Source organism: Danaus plexippus (genome assembly GCF_018135715.1).
Source record: "Danaus plexippus chromosome 29 unlocalized genomic scaffold, MEX_DaPlex mxdp_37, whole genome shotgun sequence".
Lineage (NCBI taxonomy): Eukaryota > Metazoa > Arthropoda > Insecta > Lepidoptera > Nymphalidae > Danaus > Danaus plexippus.
Genome location: NW_026869858.1, coordinates 181,155 through 199,936, shown reverse-complemented (window position 1 = coordinate 199,936; position 18,782 = coordinate 181,155). Strand labels below are relative to the sequence as shown.

At 33.1% G+C, this 18,782-nt stretch overlaps 1 protein-coding gene across 3 annotated transcripts; it reads left to right on the top strand.

Annotated features, from left to right (window-relative positions):
* The first annotated feature begins 309 nt into the window (after window positions 1-309).
* Window positions 310-16,491, top strand: LOC116777001 (eukaryotic peptide chain release factor subunit 1). 3 transcript variants are annotated; one of them, XM_032670339.2, is made up of 10 exons: window positions 310-789; window positions 3,138-3,313; window positions 6,902-7,140; window positions 7,496-7,726; window positions 8,140-8,295; window positions 8,596-8,696; window positions 9,240-9,333; window positions 9,999-10,146; window positions 10,652-10,734; window positions 15,823-16,491. In XM_032670339.2, the coding sequence occupies exons 1-9, from the start codon at window positions 707-709 to the stop codon at window positions 10,729-10,731; spliced, it is 1,308 nt and encodes a 435-aa protein (XP_032526230.1). In that variant the 5' UTR covers window positions 310-706; the 3' UTR covers window positions 10,732-10,734; window positions 15,823-16,491. The 3 variants fall into 3 exon arrangements, with proteins under 3 accessions (XP_032526230.1, XP_032526229.1, XP_032526228.1); XM_032670338.2 differs by having other exon boundaries at window positions 10,652-10,778; XM_032670337.2 differs by lacking the exon at window positions 10,652-10,734.
* The last annotated feature ends 2,291 nt before the right edge of the window (window positions 16,492-18,782 follow it).

Below are 18,782 nucleotides of genomic sequence, written 5' to 3'. Positions count from 1 at the left end.
CACTATATATATATATATAAGAACAAAAGATTTGTCTAAATATTGAAAAGGATACGGAAATGTTACTTAAACTTAATAATTCTTTAAATTCAAAGGTATTTCATTATATGTAAATATAGTCAGGATGACTTCTCTTAAAATAAGACTCAATAACGGATTTTACATTATTATATTTCGTGTAAGTTTTAATTTATTCATCCACTCAATCTTGTACAATTCGTTTAAAATTGTAACTTATTGAGTAATAAATAATGATAAATATATAGTTTTTAATTCCAATATTATGAACTGGCAACATAGTGATTTTTTCTTTCATTTCCTCGATCGACGACGGACGGTGGCGTTCGTTCGATCGCTTGATTGTTATTCACGTCATCTTTTTAGTTTCCAATGTCTGATTTTTCCATCCCACATGCTTAGGGGTAACCGAATTAAGAAAAAATCCAAGAATCCCCGCACAAGAAGAAAAGTACGAGTTAGATTGGCGAAGTTAAATGTGAAATAAAGTGTGTGAATAAAAGTTGCGAGGTGGCTCGTCTGTCCGGTTTGATCTGGATTTGAGCAGTTTGAACTGAGTTCGGACTCCCTTTGCCTAGGATATATTTATTTGAAAAGTTTTGGTGTTGTGTTTTAAGTACTTATCGGTTGATTTACCGGTATACAGAAAGTTTTTATTGGTTAATTAGTTAAGAAAACCAGATACAACATGTCCGAGGAATCGTCTGCTGATCGCAATGTAGAAATATGGAAGATCAAAAAGCTGATAAAGAGCTTGGAAATGGCGAGAGGGTGAGTTGAGATTTACATATTTTTTTGGTTAAGTATTCATGTGGTGTTAGATTCGTGACGGCGCGAAGTTTTTGGCCACATGATTGGGTGAAATTGCCAACGAGGCTGCGTCATTGCCGTGAACATATGCGCAAGATGCATGCGCAAATCATAACCCCAAATTAACGCAAGACAAAAATGCGCATTGTCCAAACTTTTAGCTATTGTCTCGTATAATCGACTTAAATAACTGTAAGAGCCAATACTTAGAAGTTATGAGAATAATGGAAGGAGTATTTAGTATACGCAAAATTTTACACAACTTTATAATATCACTACGAATTAAAAGTTTATTATTAGTAATTTATACGGGTAATTTACGTAAAACTTAAAGAAGCTTATCCAAACGTCACACACAGATTAAAAATTAATATCTACCGCCGCTTGGGAAAGCGATTTCTATTAACACATACAGTTGAATAACAAGATGTATAATCGTTTTGAACTATATTACCGTCAGTTTGATGACAAAGTATTCTGTTATTATTTTAATGTATGTCATTACAAGGATTAAAGGTCGCGGCAATACGAAAGATCGACTAGTTTTAGCCTGCGGTTCTGCTCGTAATTATGTCACTGTACTAAAACATTGTAGTAGGTCTATACTATGAGATCCTGTGCAATAAAATATTTGAATTTCATTTCAGTAAAAGTTATTAATTTATTATATATTTTTTCTTATTTGAAAATTTTTGTTTAGGTTCAATATTATTAAAAAAAAGTTAAAATTTGTAAGTTTTAAGCTTAGAGTTTGACTGATGAATTAAAATTGTAATATCCAGCAAGTAATTTTATATAACAAACAAGATTCAAACCTGCTAATATAGATATAGCGTTTTGGCTTCTGTTTTTCTGTAAATTTTCTACTAACATTTTTAATAACATACTAACTAAACATGCTTTTTGAGGGCAGTCTGACCGCGGCAGCCTCTGTGGGCATTGTTGTTGTAGACTTGGTATATTCGAATGAACGCTGAATACGGAACTCCTGACCCCTCTCTGTGTGCAGGCTCTTAAGGCTCACTACATAATTGTACATATTATATTAGCCATTTTGTTAAGTATATTAATAATTTTATTAACTTGATGATGTTGACAGCGCATTAGTTGAAATACATTATACATCTTTTGCTTGACACACTCGTGTAAGAATTATAATTTTATCAATGTTTAATAATTAAATTTACGACCATTTATGGGAAATAAAATTTATCTTACCTAACAAACTGATATAGAAATGTAGGTGTTTAAGTGTGTTGAAAAATTACATAAATTTTCAAGAATAATCAAAAAAAAAAAACTTTGAAATTGATACAGTCAAAGTTTATACTTATAGGGAAGTGTACAGAGATATTATTTATATATAATATATCGAATACATTATGTTATATTAAATAAACATCACACACACTACCACAACTCACACACACATAATACATGGATCCGTGAACATTCCACAATGTGTGTGACGTCACTGGATGTTAAACATAATGACGTTTATAATATATTTAGACAATGAAATAATTAATTAATTAAGATCTAATATTTGCTGTTTAGTGTCAGCAATAAAGCAGTGTTGATACTAAAAGCTATTATTTTTTTATTTATATCTAATATTATAACTTTTGTCTGTCTGTTTGCTCTAGTTGATCTTTGAAACTGCTGGACTGATTTTGATAGCACTATAGTAATGTAGCTATGATATCACTAAGATATATAGACTATAATGAGATCTAAGATTTTCGCGAGTATTCATTTAAATGAAACTAGTATTATTCGGATTTACTACGCGGATTTTATTATTTAAAAACTACATAATCCCGACGTTTCGGTTACTTTGCATCAACCGTGATCACGGGCAGACGAGACGTCGGGATTATGTAGTTTTTAAATAATAAAATTCGCGTAGTAAATTCGAATAATACTAGTTTCATTTATATAGACTATAATTTATATAGTAATTCCCCGTAAATCCCGCGGGATCGCTTCACCATCAGTCGTACGTGATGCGACTTATTGTGGTAGAGAAATATAGACGTCTATAATTTTATAACACTATGCCGAAGTTCAGGCGACCGGATTCTTAGGCAAGAAGTATATAATGAAGCATTTAGTATAAAGTTAAAAATTTGCTATTGTTAATATTACACAGGGTAGTTTCAATGGGCTAGCTAAATAAAGAAATTGACGCATACATCGTAACAGATGGCGCTACTAGTAACGTAGATACAATTTACGTGTTAATGTTTTGTTAGAATATCAAAAACAGTGTTTTATGGTAGTGTACAGCAGTGGAAATTGATTTTCAGGAACGGCACATCAATGATATCCCTCATAATACCACCTAAGGATCAAATCTCGAGAGTGTCCAAGATGTTGGCTGATGAGTTCGGTACGGCGTCCAACATCAAGTCGCGCGTGAACCGTCTGTCTGTGCTCGGTGCGATCACATCTGTACAGCACAGGCTCAAGCTGTACACTAAAGGTGAGATTGGAACACACACACGCATACACAGAAACACACAAATACAGGGTTACAGGTTAAGTCTACCATAATCCTTTAAGAGGTGGTAGTTTCTATCATTCGTATCCGATTCGTATAGCAAACCTCATATCCCAAACATAACAGTTCTCAAGTTATCTACCTTTGAATATTTTGCATAAATATTACTAATGTTTTTGTCCCCTTTTTGTGTATTTCTTCTCAATTCGTCGCCGTTCCACATTCAATAGCCTAGGTTAAGAACACGTCACAATAATTATGTAAGGAAAACTGTTTACCAGCCGTATGTCGGCTGATGCGAACTCGTACTAAGCATACTGGCTATATAGTTAGTATCTATATAGTTGTATCGGAAAAGTAAAGAGATAAAAGTCACGAGTGAACTGTTTTACTAGCAATCAAACTTACTTTTTTGTCGAAATATTAGTAAATTTTTTTAGGTCATTATAATACATTGGCGTGCACACCATAGATGCAAATAAGCATTGCTTACTCTACCCATGCAATAACTAAACTTACATTGTTTAATACTTAATACATACTTTTAAAAATACATTACGAAATACGGATATTTACAGGCATTTAATATTTCATTTGATTCACTTTTTGTCATATTTTTTTTTAAATGCCATGTATCAAGGTAAATTTAACATTTACGACCGGCCGCTGGTAGCGGTAAGCGTCGCTTCCCAGCCAAAGTGGCCGTAAGCACAACTACTCGATGCATATATTCCAAACAAATAATCTCCGGGACGATCTCCCAAACCTCGTGTTTTATGCAGGAAGTGTTTGCATGTGTGTGTGTGTGTGTTCAAGAGGCACTGCTTCCTTAACCGTACTCGTTTAAAACGTCATAGAAACTGAGTTGATTTTCAAATGAGAAGGGACTATTTAATTTGTCGGTATACCCTTCAAATACTTTCTCGCCATTTTGTTATTATCGTCTTTCAAAGCGCAAGTGAATTAAGTTTTAATTGTCTAATAAGTCATTTTTTTGACAAACTACAGAAAATTATAGCTGTGAGCTTTCATACCGGTGATGCGTGTTTACCTAAATTAATTAAGAGTACATTTTCAAGGTTCTCGTTTGATGATAAAATTAAAATAATTACAATGGGAAGGCGTGTGACCGGTTTAGATTTAATTTTAAAAAAGACACTTTTACTCGTTTTAATAAAAAATGTTTTATGATAGTTATTATCAGCTAGCAGCTTGTGGACACACAAATAAGGTTATTTTTTTTCTTTGTTTGTTGTTTTTTAATAATAATAATGTTTGGATATTCCGAATTAATTGACTTTCATAAAGCGGTGATGAACAGATCGTTATAGTTTAAAGCTACTGTCGTGGCTCAGAGGCAGTTTATAGACTTATAGAAGTTCTGATCGGAATGCTGTAATGCGAGAATGTTATCAATGTGTTAGAGGAGGGAATTATGATGAAAATAGATTTTTTTTTTCAAACATTCCGCTTACCCTACCCGGTACCCCAAATCTCTGTGCACGCCCCTGTTATAATGACAGCTGATGAACATGTATGTATGTGAATTATACGGAGAGAGTTTTACGCATATAAAATATAACGTATTTTTTGGTTCTCTCGAAGTATATATTAGGAATAGGCCTCATGTTAGTGTCGTCGGCTTTACCTTCAAGAACGCTGAGTGAGTCAAATGTCCAAAGATCCGTATCCTCCGCCGTGGATCCGACTCCCCACGCCACTTCGTTTTATAAACGTCTTTTGTATGAATTAACGTGTCAACGTTCGTAAGCCTTTCACAAAGAAATTAAAGACTCCGTTTCAATGACGTATATGTACTATATATAAACTCATACAACAGAAGCACATTGGGAATCTTTACATTGGACATACTAAAATTGTCATATGAACGTGATATGTTCAGTCACAGTCCGGGATCGAACCCGGAACCCGTCACGTCAAAGCTGCCACTCTAACCACTGCGCAAGCCCGTCCTAATGCTTTAAGCCATATCACACTACCATTTCCCCGTTGAGATGGTTATCGTTTCCCGTGTTCTTAGTCCTCGCGTCAAACTAAATACACACCGTTTCCTGTTTACGTCCCGAGTGTTCGGTGTGTATTATGTTGTAATCATATTGTTTATGTTGACAGTTTTTCAGACGTATTACTAATAGCACATATTTCATGACAATTTGCCTTTTATATATATTGTACATGGGTTTGTTACTAGGCTGCTCCTAAACGGCTGGACCGCTTTAAATGAATTTGTTTATTTTTTTCTCTTCATTTTATATATATATATATATTAATCATAAATCTACTTGGGTTATGTACTTCAAATATTATTCTCATTATAATTAAACTAAAATAAAATCTCAATTCAAATTTTACATTCGTGTTAACGAATATCGATGGCTTATATTCTCCTTCATATTGTGAATGCTCATACCCCAAATATTCACGATAGTACTCGTGAATGTCGCTGCCTAATATTCCGACTCATATTCGCTAATACTCATAAAATTACATTGTCTTACATCACATGTATGTATGTACAGTCTGTTTGCTCTTCGTGTCAGACGACCCTGGTATGTAATATTAACCGCAGTGATTGATGTACAGTTTCCTTGTTAAAAACGTTATGACAGTGCCATGGCACGCTAACCTTAAACATACTAATAAACTAGTTCGCGCCCACTACTTTGTTCGCATAGTTTGTTATATAACAAAGTAAAAGAAAACTTTGCGCTTACGTAAATGCTTTGTTTCTTAAAACATTAATAATTTAATAAAGATAAAGTTACGGAAAACGTAACTTGTAAAAGTTTACAGTAACTTATCCAATAGTTTAATTTTTTTTTTCTCTCAAAATCGTTGTATTTATATACATAGATTGAAAACACATATATATATATAAGGATATATTAAGATAGTGCTAATGGTGTCAAAGAAGTCAGATTTTTACATAATAAAAAAAAAGGCCCCACATCATGAGTTCGCTATATATAGTCTGTGAGTGTATCTACCATCAGCTCTGGATGAAGTACAGTTGTTAATAACTATAGTAGGGGAATACAATGTATAAGAAAGTTGTGTTATTAACACTATTTATAACCCAAGAACGGCTGTACGGATATGGTTGAAAATTGGCGGGGAGATAGCTTAGACCCAGGAGACGGGCATAGGATATTAAATTTTCTTCGTTCGAAAACGAAAAATAAACTTAATGAATCCCAGTACATATCTGTTTAATTACCGCGTCTAGGACAGAATAGAGTTCGTCCGGTCAGCTATACATATATTACTAATGCCGAAATTAATGCGGACGAAGCCGCGGTCAAAAACGAGTATTACTGATAACGCGTCCCAGTTCAACTTGTAGTGGTTAGGTACGAGTCCTGATGGTGTTATAAGATTCATTACACACACACATACATACAAATATTTTAATATTTTTGTGCCATATCTAACATAAACAACTATTAATATCAATATTGAAATTTTAATTTATCCATTACAAAATCTTTGAATGATTATTATTGATTTGTTTGTGTACATCTCGATGTATGATACGATTCTCATAACCAGTTCCGCCCAACGGCCTGGTCATATACTGCGGCACCATCGTCACCGAGGAGGGTAAGGAGAAGAAGGTGAACATTGACTTTGAGCCCTTCAAGCCGATCAACACGTCTCTGTACCTCTGCGACAACAAGTTCCACACAGAGGCCCTCACCGCGCTCCTCGCCGATGACAATAAGTTCGGCTTCATAGTCATGGACGGTAACGGGGCGCTGTTCGGTACGCTGCAGGGGAACACCAGGGAGGTATGTACACACACACACACACACACACACACACACACATACACATATAAGCAAATGTAGCACACCGAAACTCGTGTATAGATATATATATGTTTTTTTCCTGTACTTTACATGTACACATGCACACATACACATATATATATAACTTTGAGTACATATATTAGAGTGTCTCTATACTCACATACATATTTCGTTCTAAAATTGTTTATAACATTATATTATTTGTTCTAAATATAACGAATTTTGCAATTTCACATACCCTTAAATCGAATAATGCTCAAAATTAGAAAAAGAATTCCGTACACTCTATATGTGTAATATGATCCAGGTTTTCACATATTTTATTAATTTCCAGGTGCTGCACAAGTTCACGGTTGATTTGCCGAAGAAGCACGGTCGCGGTGGTCAGTCAGCGCTCCGTTTCGCCCGTCTCCGTATGGAGAAGAGGCACAACTACGTGAGGAAGGTGGCAGAGGTCGCCACACAGCTGTTCATCAGCGCTGACAGACCTAACGTAGCGGGTCTCATACTCGCCGGTTCCGCGGACTTCAAGACCGAACTATCACAGTCTGATATGTTTGATCCGGTGAGTCTAGACTGGATATCTATGTTACAAGAGACAGTCTAGAGATATGAATGGTGATTTTGAAGAAACTTTCCAATAATGTACCTTAGTTATCAGGATATTGGGTTGGTTGTGATATAGTCCTATTTTATATAAAGTCGCTCGTTTAAGACAACAGATGTCGCTGCGAAGTGGCCGCCGGGTGTTATATTTAATAATCAATTTCCCACTGAAGCAAATGTCAATGTCCTAACAGAAATAAACTATTCAAGTGTAAAAATAACATATATTTTTAATATGTAAAATTAAAAAATGGTTTTCATTATACTAATTTACATATAAAAAAAAAACTTTTAAATAAAAATCTAAAGATTTCCTCGACAATTGTCCATCTTTCTCCGCCAACGACTAATCATCACCGAATATGATTCCAGCGTCTCCAATCCAAGATCATCAAGCTGGTGGACGTGTCGTACGGCGGCGAGAACGGTTTCAACCAGGCCATCGAGCTGGCAGCCGAGTCCCTACAGAACGTTAAGTTCATACAGGAGAAGAAACTCATCGGGAGATACTTTGATGAGATCTCACAGGTATATATAAAAAAAATGAGGTCTAGTGTAGGTGGGTAGGTGGAGAAATGCAGGTGATAGGAATAATTTATTGTCAAACAGCGTAATAGACTAAATAAGTTTGGGAAAGCCTGGTCTACCAAGACAGCCGAGCTTAGGCTCAGTTACGTGACTTGCACGTATATTACGTTATTTTCACGTACATATTTATATAATATAGTACCTAATAGTATTCTACAAGTATTTTTTATTCAATGTCATCCATAATGGCGTAATATGTTTTGGTATATATATATATAAAATACATACTCTCAATTTCAGGACACAGGAAAATACTGTTTTGGTGTTGATGATACATTAAGGGCTTTGGAACTCGGAGCTGTTGAGACGCTCATATGCTGGGAAAATCTAGACATTCAAAGGTAAAGCACATGGTACTATATGTTGAAAGAGTATCAAATATATATATATATATATATATATATATATATCCTGTAGCTACAGGTTGGAACTCTGTTCAATTAGATGATTAATCATAAAGATTTTTTTATTTAAAGACAAAAATGACAACATCGCCAACGTTTCTATTCCACTATACTATTATTTGAATATTATTAATGTTTAGATAATTTTATATTAAATAATGAAAATCAAAAATATATTTTTTTCCATTGAATGTTTCAGCAAAGTAAAAGCTGTCGAAAAATTAACAATTTATTCTTAATATAAACGTTAACTTAGATGATTTTAACAATAACGTGACTATTTTATGATTACCATACGTTTGCAACGTAAAACTAATTACGGAGCGTCTCTCGGTTACAATCCGTGTGGACGAACAAACATGGACTAAGGATGCATTTGTTCACATTATGCCACTTAATTATTTCCCCACAATAATACATTCCCGTACATTTTTATGTAAAAAACTGTATTTTAACGAGAACTGTGTTTATTTTTCACAGATATGTTTTGAAATCTCACGCAACCAGCCAGGAGACTATCTTGCATCTGACACCGGAACAGGAAAAAGACAAGTCACACTTCACCGACAAAGACGTGAGTAGACTTGATTTGATTTGACTATAGCAGTGGTTCCCAAACTTATTGTGATACTTTGAGAATACCCACTTTGAGAATAAATTATTTTTTGAGCTACTGAAAAACCGCTATAACTTATCCCAGCTGAATGATATAATAAATCACTCCCGGCCTCTACACAACGATTCCATTTTTTTCTGGGTCTCTTACAGCGTCCACAAGGGGGCGTTTTAGTACATTTTGAGAAAGGCTGGACTGTATTATATTATTATAAATCACCGTTTTCTCAGTCCCCTTAAATATAAATAGCCTTATTTTGCTAACCCTAGTTAGTACGCGATAGCTTAGTTGGCGAAGACGTCGGGACACGGTATCCCGGCAATCGCAGGTTCGGTTCCGTGTCACGTCAATGGATTCTTAAATCTTCCTATCTATATCATAATATCTGGAGAGTTTTAAAGCATAAATAACTATAAAATTTTTTATATACAATAAAATATTAAGGTTTATACATATTTTTTATGTTACTTACTCAACTGGTTATTATTCAAAGAAATCTTATTTATTAAAATTTTTATATTTTGTAGTCTTGAATAGAAACTATAGTAAATTCTTAATAAATGTATTATATATGTATTATATATATATATATATAACCAAAAAATTACCCTATAACCCCACAGACTGGCGTGGAATTGGAGCTGGTGGAATGTCAACCTCTCTTGGAGTGGCTCGCCAACAACTACAAATCATTCGGAGCAACCCTGGAGATCATAACGGACAAGAGCCAGGAGGGGAGTCAGTTTGTTAGAGGATTCGGTGGAATCGGCGGTGAGTAAAACATACATACATATATATATGTATATAACGACCCGAAACAATTTCTTTAAAGCTGTTATCGAATAAGTAGTGTCGTAAAAATAAAACAAAATAGGTTTGATATATATATATATGTATAAAATTTTGTTTAAAAATGAAATTTTTATATGTATATATATTTCTATAAATTTTTAAATTACCCACAAAATTATTGAAATTTATTTAAACATTTTTATTTATTGTCTGTACATAATTTTTAATTAGCTATAAATACAATTGTAAGCTAGAGGTGTGCTGGAGTTTGTTATCCGGATATACCCCGTAAATGTGCTAAAGTCTACCCACCCTAAGCTAGACAGTAGCTAGCTGTTATGGCAACACCGAACAATCCAGGATAAATAAGTATCCAAAAGAAAATATTTAAACTCCAGCTCACTGATGTGACCTTATATTGATGCGTATTAATGTGTACTGTCCTTTATTGCTGCCGCTTTGGATGGGATGGTTGGTATATTAGGCATATTGCGGTACAAAGTAGACTTCCAGTCTCTACAGCTGGACGAACCGCTGGACGACGTCGACCTGGACGACTATTAGGATGTAGGATACTGGATCTGGATCCCGGGGAAAATTTAAAAAAACATGTTGATCGTTTTTTTTTTTTTTGTTTTTGCCGTGGATCCTCGTTTTGTGAATTTTCTTTTGGACGTTTATTTCCCGTTCACATTTATACATTTCTCACACTATCATGAGTCCAGTGACTGTGGCTTGGTTTTTTTTTTCGTTGGTTTTTTTATACTCTCAGCGACTCTTGTATTGCTATGATACATGTTTGAATATTATCTGTCCTTCTCCCCTCCCATTTAACCCACGACCCTTTATTTAGACCTTCGACATGGTTCTTTTTTTTTTAAATAAAAAAAAAAAATCTAAATTTTGATTTCATTTCCTTTACATAATTATTGTGAGAAATGAAAAACTCGTCTGGAAAATTACTCAACTGAATTTATTTCTTGATTATTAAATTATATATATATATATATATTTAAATGAAAATATTCTTCCATTCGTACGTGCCTGATATTACAAGTAACACAAATCTAATCAGTGTAAGGCTTTTTGTATCGCATTAATATTTAAATGCTATCCGATACTATATATAAAGTAGACGGGTCCCCGAACCCTGCTAAGGTATATATCTTACTACAAATCATTATTTCAATAGGAGACATTCTAAAAAATAGCAAAAATAATAGTTCTATTTTTTATTTAGATTATTTTGTTTTTAATTTAAAAAAAAATTAGTCAAATTTGTTCCATGAAATGTAGTATCCCTCCCCATTTCCGGTTTATTTTCTATGTCATTCGGTTTTGTTATCCTCGTCCCAAACAATACTTATCATTTAATATTATATATATGTATTTTTAATCACCTTTAATTATATATATATATATATCTTTAAAACAAAATGTTGATAATTATCATAAAATAGCTTAAAATAATATGCTAAATAGGTCAGTGACTCGTGTGTAGCCGGGATACTAAGCCATTTATGGTGATTATCACATAAATTGATAACTTTAATGAGATTTCTAAAATTATGTAAACAATTCGCTTTACTAATAAATTACTGTGTAAAATTTGAAATACAAACATCTGTATTTTGATAATTCTACACACACATACAGACACACACACACACAGATTATATATATAAATATATGTGTGTGTGTGTGTGTGTGTTTGATTATATGATAGAATGCTATATTTATTTAAATTGTAACTTCTAGTTGTAAGTAGTTTGTAAACGGTTTACGATCGTCCAAAAACACCTTAAGTATAAACGCGTGATGACATAACAGTAGCCTGTGTAGATGCTAGCTAGTTTTTTATAGCGTTTTAATGTTAAAGAATTACATATAATATAATATAATATAATGTTTGTATGTATGTCATTTAATTACTTTAATACTATGATGATAGTATCACGTGACGTCTAAATCACTGTCCAACGAGACCTGATAATTTTTGTAAACTTATAAGTTTGCCTATTTACCGTAAAGATTGGTACCAATGGATATATGATGATATGATATGATATAATGATAATGTTTTTTTATAATTTTACAATTATATCATTGCAACGGATAAATCGGATTTATGGATGCCTGTTTACATAATTTATCACTTCTCGTTGGACTTTAAAATTATTATTGATGTTTTATTAAAGTAATAACATACTGACATACAAAGTGGCTCGTTTTATTCATTATTTATTATGAATTGTGTTCCACATACATACATACATACATACATATATATATATATATATATATATATATATATGTGTGTGTGTGTTTTTAATGACTGGAAAACATAAAAAATGTATCTTTAGTTTTTGAGTAAATATATATATATATGTATAAATATAGTATATATAATTTTCTAGATGGAACCTAGTTTTTCGTTGTGGGTTAACTTTACAGTGAGCAATTTTGTCATTTATTTTTTTTTTGTCACTTATGTGAAATTACTTTAAAGTTTCTACGTCAATGAAAATTAGTTATAGTTGTATTTATATTATAGTATAGTATAGTATATATATATTTATAAGGTTTGATGTATGTTTTTTTTTTAAACGAATCCGAATGAAAATGTATGTATTGATATCAAAGAGCTCATGTTTTATAACGACCCGTTCAAAAGAAGCTCTTTCGATATGAAGATTGTGTTGTTTATTTTATTTTATTGAAGAGAAAAAAATGTATGAAAAAAGCCAAAAAAATATTATTATTAATATATATATAATACAAGTACCTTATGTAGCTGACATAATGAATTGTAAGATATATATATATATACACATATATATGTGTGTGTGTATATATATATATAATTAAAGTATTTTATAAATGAGAATTATAACCGCACAATTAAAGTTATTTACATGATATGATATTATAATTTAGGCTTTTCAATAATAAAAAAATATATTGATACGCCTGATTATATAAAATGATACAAACATATAAATATATATATACACATATATATCTATATGTGTATATATATATATGTATATTGTGACCGCAGCCTTAATGAAACATAGATGACCTAGATGATCTAGATATAGTTATATATAGATGGTGACACTGTAACGTTTGGTCCCGTTTAATGCATGATGAGATTTATATACATTAAGTGTAGACTGGATAATTTTTGGCTTAAAATTTTTGTATTAATATGGATTTTCTGTAAGGGAGTGGATTTTTTTGTAATGGAGATATATATATATATATATATATATATCAGATTTCAATATGAAAAGTATGTTATAAGTTAGTATTTTTTTTTGTATTTTGTACTGCAGTTGAGATTACTCATATGATCCGTGTAAAGGAATGAAAAGTGACACAAAAAAATCTACTCCCCTTAAATAATATATTATACTCGTAAGAACAAATCACCGGCGACCTTACCGCGGACGTTCATAAACTAAATACGTAGCGTATCAAGTTTTTCATTATCAACAAAGCAATTGATATTACACGACCGTATAGTGATAAACTTTCAACGCTACGTATAAAGTTTGGCTATGCGAACTAGTGGTAAGCTTTGCTGTACGTTAATCGTGAGAGGTGAAGGTTCCCTATATGGAGACCAGGGATTTTAAGCCGATTGTTATATGTTGTGATGAACCGTGCAAGAGTGTGGGCTGATTGGAGAGATCGTTTGACACATGACCGTTCATACGAAAAATATGAAGGTAGTTATTAGGGGGGGGGGGGGGGGAATTTTTTTTTTTTTCATTTTATCTTAAACTCAGGTTTAGTCTTCTTCTTTTATAGTTACTTAATGTTCCATCAATCTCTGTCTTTTTTTTCTCTCGTATTTGTATATTTTAATACCAAAATAGTCGCAGCTAACTCGCGGACATGTTCAGGAGGATGACTCGTTGTGACGCGTCTCGTACTGAACAGAAAAAATGATTTTAGAATTTTTCCAATACATACCTATAGTCGGTAGATAGCTGAGTGGAGCGAGTTGAGCGCTGTCCTGGCGGCGCGGCTCACTCGTATACGGAGACGAGCTCGGCGACCGAACGTGCGAGCGAGACGAGCTCTTACGTTCCATAGACAGTTATCTGGAGTGGTTGTTGTGAAAAAAAATATTGGATAGGACCAAAAATTAGTCTTAGGTGTAGAAAACTGAACCCATGTAGAAAAAACGCTGAGGTCGCTGAACTCAACTCGCACCGACATCTTTTTGATTGCATCTCCTATCTATAGTTTCATTTTGATCAAATTATTTTCTCTCTAATCAGCTTCAATAAAATACATATTGCGGAAGATTTTTCTTAGAATGGATTAAAAAAAAAACTCTTGCAAGGTCCCAAAGTTTGATCTGAACACTTCAAGCAATAATATCCTTGCCTTTTATATAATCGTGAACGTCATACCGATAGTTCCGACGTTTCGCCGACAGGTGACGTATCATATAGTGCTTTCTAATTTCTCTGAAATGCCTAATTCTATGTGAATTAAACATAATTAGATTATAATTTCTTTCATATATATATATATATATATATATATATATATATATTACCTGTCTGCTATTTTGCTAGTCGTTTGTGTTAACGAAGTTTCACAGCAGACAAAATTATATTTTTTAAACGTATATTTTTAATCTATGCATATAAATATAATAATACATTTGAGAGAAATAGTAAAGAGCTATCGGCCTGTTTCTGTCATCAGACTTTGGCGGAAACAAAAAGGGGTTTTGTTCCGTGAATAAAATTTTTCTTTTTGTCGTTAAAGCCCTCGCCGATTTAATATCTCGCCCACTAGGACGTGTCTGGTGTTAAGAATAGTAGGAACGTAAAAATTATACGAAACTTTTCTCACTGTCTACCTAAAAAACTATCGTATCTGCCGAAACGATGGGACAGTCGGTCTGGCGTTTGCGAAACTAACACTAGATATATATTTTTTTGACAAACGTAAATTACGTTCGTTGTGGATGTAGTCTTTCCAGACGGGTTATGTTACGGACGAGTGGGGGGGGGGGGTGCGTACAGAAATAAAAAATTATGATTATTTATATCAAAAATTATATTAACATTTCAATATATATAGTTTGTATTTAAATTGTAACGATCATTATCGATAGTTTGGAAGGTAGTTTTAGTTTTACAAGACGTATGTAAGCTTCACATAAATATATATATATGGATCGTTTGCGTTTCTTCCGTGTTTGTTATTATTAAATATTTTTTCTCTCCCCTGTCATTATCACTAAGCTATTCTGTACGGAACCAAGGTAAAAATACTTATAATACGCATGTTCTGTACACACACACAGATATTTGTATATATATATACATATATGTGTATATATATATACACACATCCATTTACTTCATGATACCTAGATGGTATATATTTTTTTATTTCCTGTGAGAGTAGTAGTTGGTAGTAGTAGTTTATTTTTGTCTGTTTTTTGTCGCATATATGTATATTTTTTTGCATGATTTTTTTTATTTTTCAAATTATTGTAAAATGTTTTCTGTTCTTGTATGTAAGAATTTTTATTTCATTCATAGTCGTGTTAAAACATACATTGTATGAGTAGAATTTTGTTATACTATATAATTAGTAATTAATTTTTATGTATTTTTCTAGGTCTCCTTCGCTACAAGGTGGATTTCCAATCAATGCAGCTTGATGATGAAGAAATTGACAACTTGTATGACATCGACGACTATTAGGCATCGGTTTTAGTTGTAACGGTTTACAGACAGACATACACACACCCACATACATACACACACACACACATATATACATACACACACACAACAACACGAGAAAGACTTTGAAATATTGTAGGGTAGTTTGATAAAATTGTATTTTATTTACAACTCGGACCCGACAATATTATATTTATATTATAAGGAAGTTCTCAAATGTATTCCCCTACACCATGTTAGTGTGAGCCGTCTCAAGGAACACGTGACGAGGGTAGCGTCTCCGTTATGCCTCAACCGTACCGATTTTGATGGATATTTATAGTAGTTTTATTGTTAGTGGTCAAAGGTCGACGTCACAAGCTCACCATGTGCTTCCCGGATGTATCTTAACATTAGATTTTTTTGCTCCCTTTTCTTTTTCTTCTCTAAATCACCCAACCAAGTCTCACCTGCCCGGCTTCGTGCACAGCTGTATCTGAACGTCGCGTGTAATGTATTATAAGTGCTCGGAAGTTTTATTTGTAGAAACTGAACTACCCTCGAAAAAAATTGCAGTAAGTTTTTTTTTTCCTCTTCGAAATATATCAAGTTGTTATAATTAGTTGAATTTGTTTTAATTAAATGACACTGTGCGACGCCTGTTACTACACTCGCTCGGGATAAGTATCTATAGACGAAATAATCTATAGATGTTTTTCTATCTAGACGTATCTGTCTAGGTTGAAACTTTTTTTTCTTCATAAATTTCTTGGCCTATGAATTGTGATTATGATACAAATTGTCTGTGATAAAGTTAATTCAGTTATTGTTGAGACAAATTAAATCATAATTATTATAGTCTTTGTGGTATCAGAGAATTGGTTGATAAAAATATTTAAAAATTACTATCAAAAACGTTAACTCCCATTAATATGGGGATTGTTGTGTTACGAGAGCACTACTAATGGGGTCAGAATGAAAGAAAGCTCTTAAACCGACTTCAAATACAGTTGATTAATTCGCAGGAAAGTTGGCATGTATTTTTTAAGTCGCTTTTGTTGATAATAGATGGCTCTGGTGGTTAAAAATTTTTGAGGAGCGTTCGTTGAGGTACCATTCTAATCTTGATTCCTTATGCTCGTTTTTATTCTAGTAATGTCCTACTAAATGACTGAAGCCAGTATTTATAGCTTTCAAATACAAGTCAATACTCAAACATTGCCGTCACAAAATTAACATAAGTTCAGTGTTATGATTGAATATAAATAATTACAAATATGTATTGGTATCAATATAATTAATGGCTATTTATATTTTTACTATATAATTTAAACTTACCATCAGATTCCCAAGATTTTATCCCGGCGATATCCACAGGTACATTAATTTATACCAATCAATAGAAAATTAGGGCCACTTGATTATATTGAAGTGTCGCTCAATTTGATAATATCTAAAAAATTCTAAGTGGCTAAATCTTTATTGTGGTGTTAAAAAACGCTTGTGGGACAACACCACTTGCATATTTTTTTTTATGCGGGTAGAATGTGTTTATTTTGAATAACCGCTTCAATTTATTTATTTTAAGACTTAGCTTTTGAGTCAATTTAACTTTGGGCTGCTTCGTGATAAGACGAACGTTGCGATTTTCAGAAGTTTGCGTCTATGAAAGTGACAGATCTGGGGGTCCTGATGTAACGGCGTGGGAGGACTTTCACTTTCTGGTAGAACAGAGCTTGTAATTCTCAATGAAGGCACAGTAACGGCTCGGTGATACACTGAGCAGGCCATAAGACCTTATGTGGTGCAATTCTCACAAAAAAATTGGTGCGGAATTCAAATGATTACATGACAGTGCCCGCGCTCATACAGCTAGAGCCACCAGGGAAGTTCTAGAGGAAGCTGGCATACAGGTCCTACCGGGGCCCGCCAACACTTCGGGCTTTAAAGCAGTTGAGCACATGTGGGACCTGATGAAAAGAAGCGTTCGAAACACAAGAAATAATATGTTACAAAATTTTTAAATTATTGACGTTTTTTTTCCATTCCAAAGATTAATTTAAGTTAATTGCATTAAAAATTCAATAATTTTCCCTCTTAATGAGAATATTTCGAAGGATTTGTAGTATATTATAATTAGTACGGCACAGATGGCGCCACTGAGAGTTATTGTATGTCGAGAACACTACTTATTTGCTTATAATGAAAAAAAAACTAAATAAAAAATCTATAAATAAATATAACGATATAAAACAAAGTTATATCATTATATCAATCTGATGTTTGATAATTTGAATAATAGATGGCTCTGGTTGTTAAAAAAAAATTGAGGAGTGTTTGTCTATGAAACTAGTCTGTGGTGACAATGAGAAACGACGGTTTGCTAACACGCCGGCTCCGAGAGGAGAGAGGTTTTTGTAATCTGACTCAGTAGGTAGGTAACAAAAAAGCAGGTGTACTGACTAGTTGAGGAGTTGGCGCGGCGGGTGAGGGAGACGAGAGGGAGAGATGAGAGTGATTATTACAAGAGCATCTTTAGATTTTATTATTCTGCTTAAATTGGAAATAAACAAATTATTTACTAAGGAATTGCACAGTTAATAGTTCTTTTAAAATCTCAGTTGTAACTAAAATAGTTTTTTACGTATACCTACAGTTTTGATAATGCCTAAACTCAGTTCGTGTTTAATCAGAGGAGCCGAGCGGCTGCCCTCCGTCCCTTCTCGCTCGCTCAAACGGCTCCATATAAACGGTAAGTAAGTACTTAGTACGGTGATAAGGTTATATCTTCATCTACCCTCACATATTATATATATATATATATATATATATAGCACTATGTACCTATTCAAATTTAAAAGTAAGCGCTTTAACTCACGCTACGACACGTGACATTCAATTGTTATTAAGTTT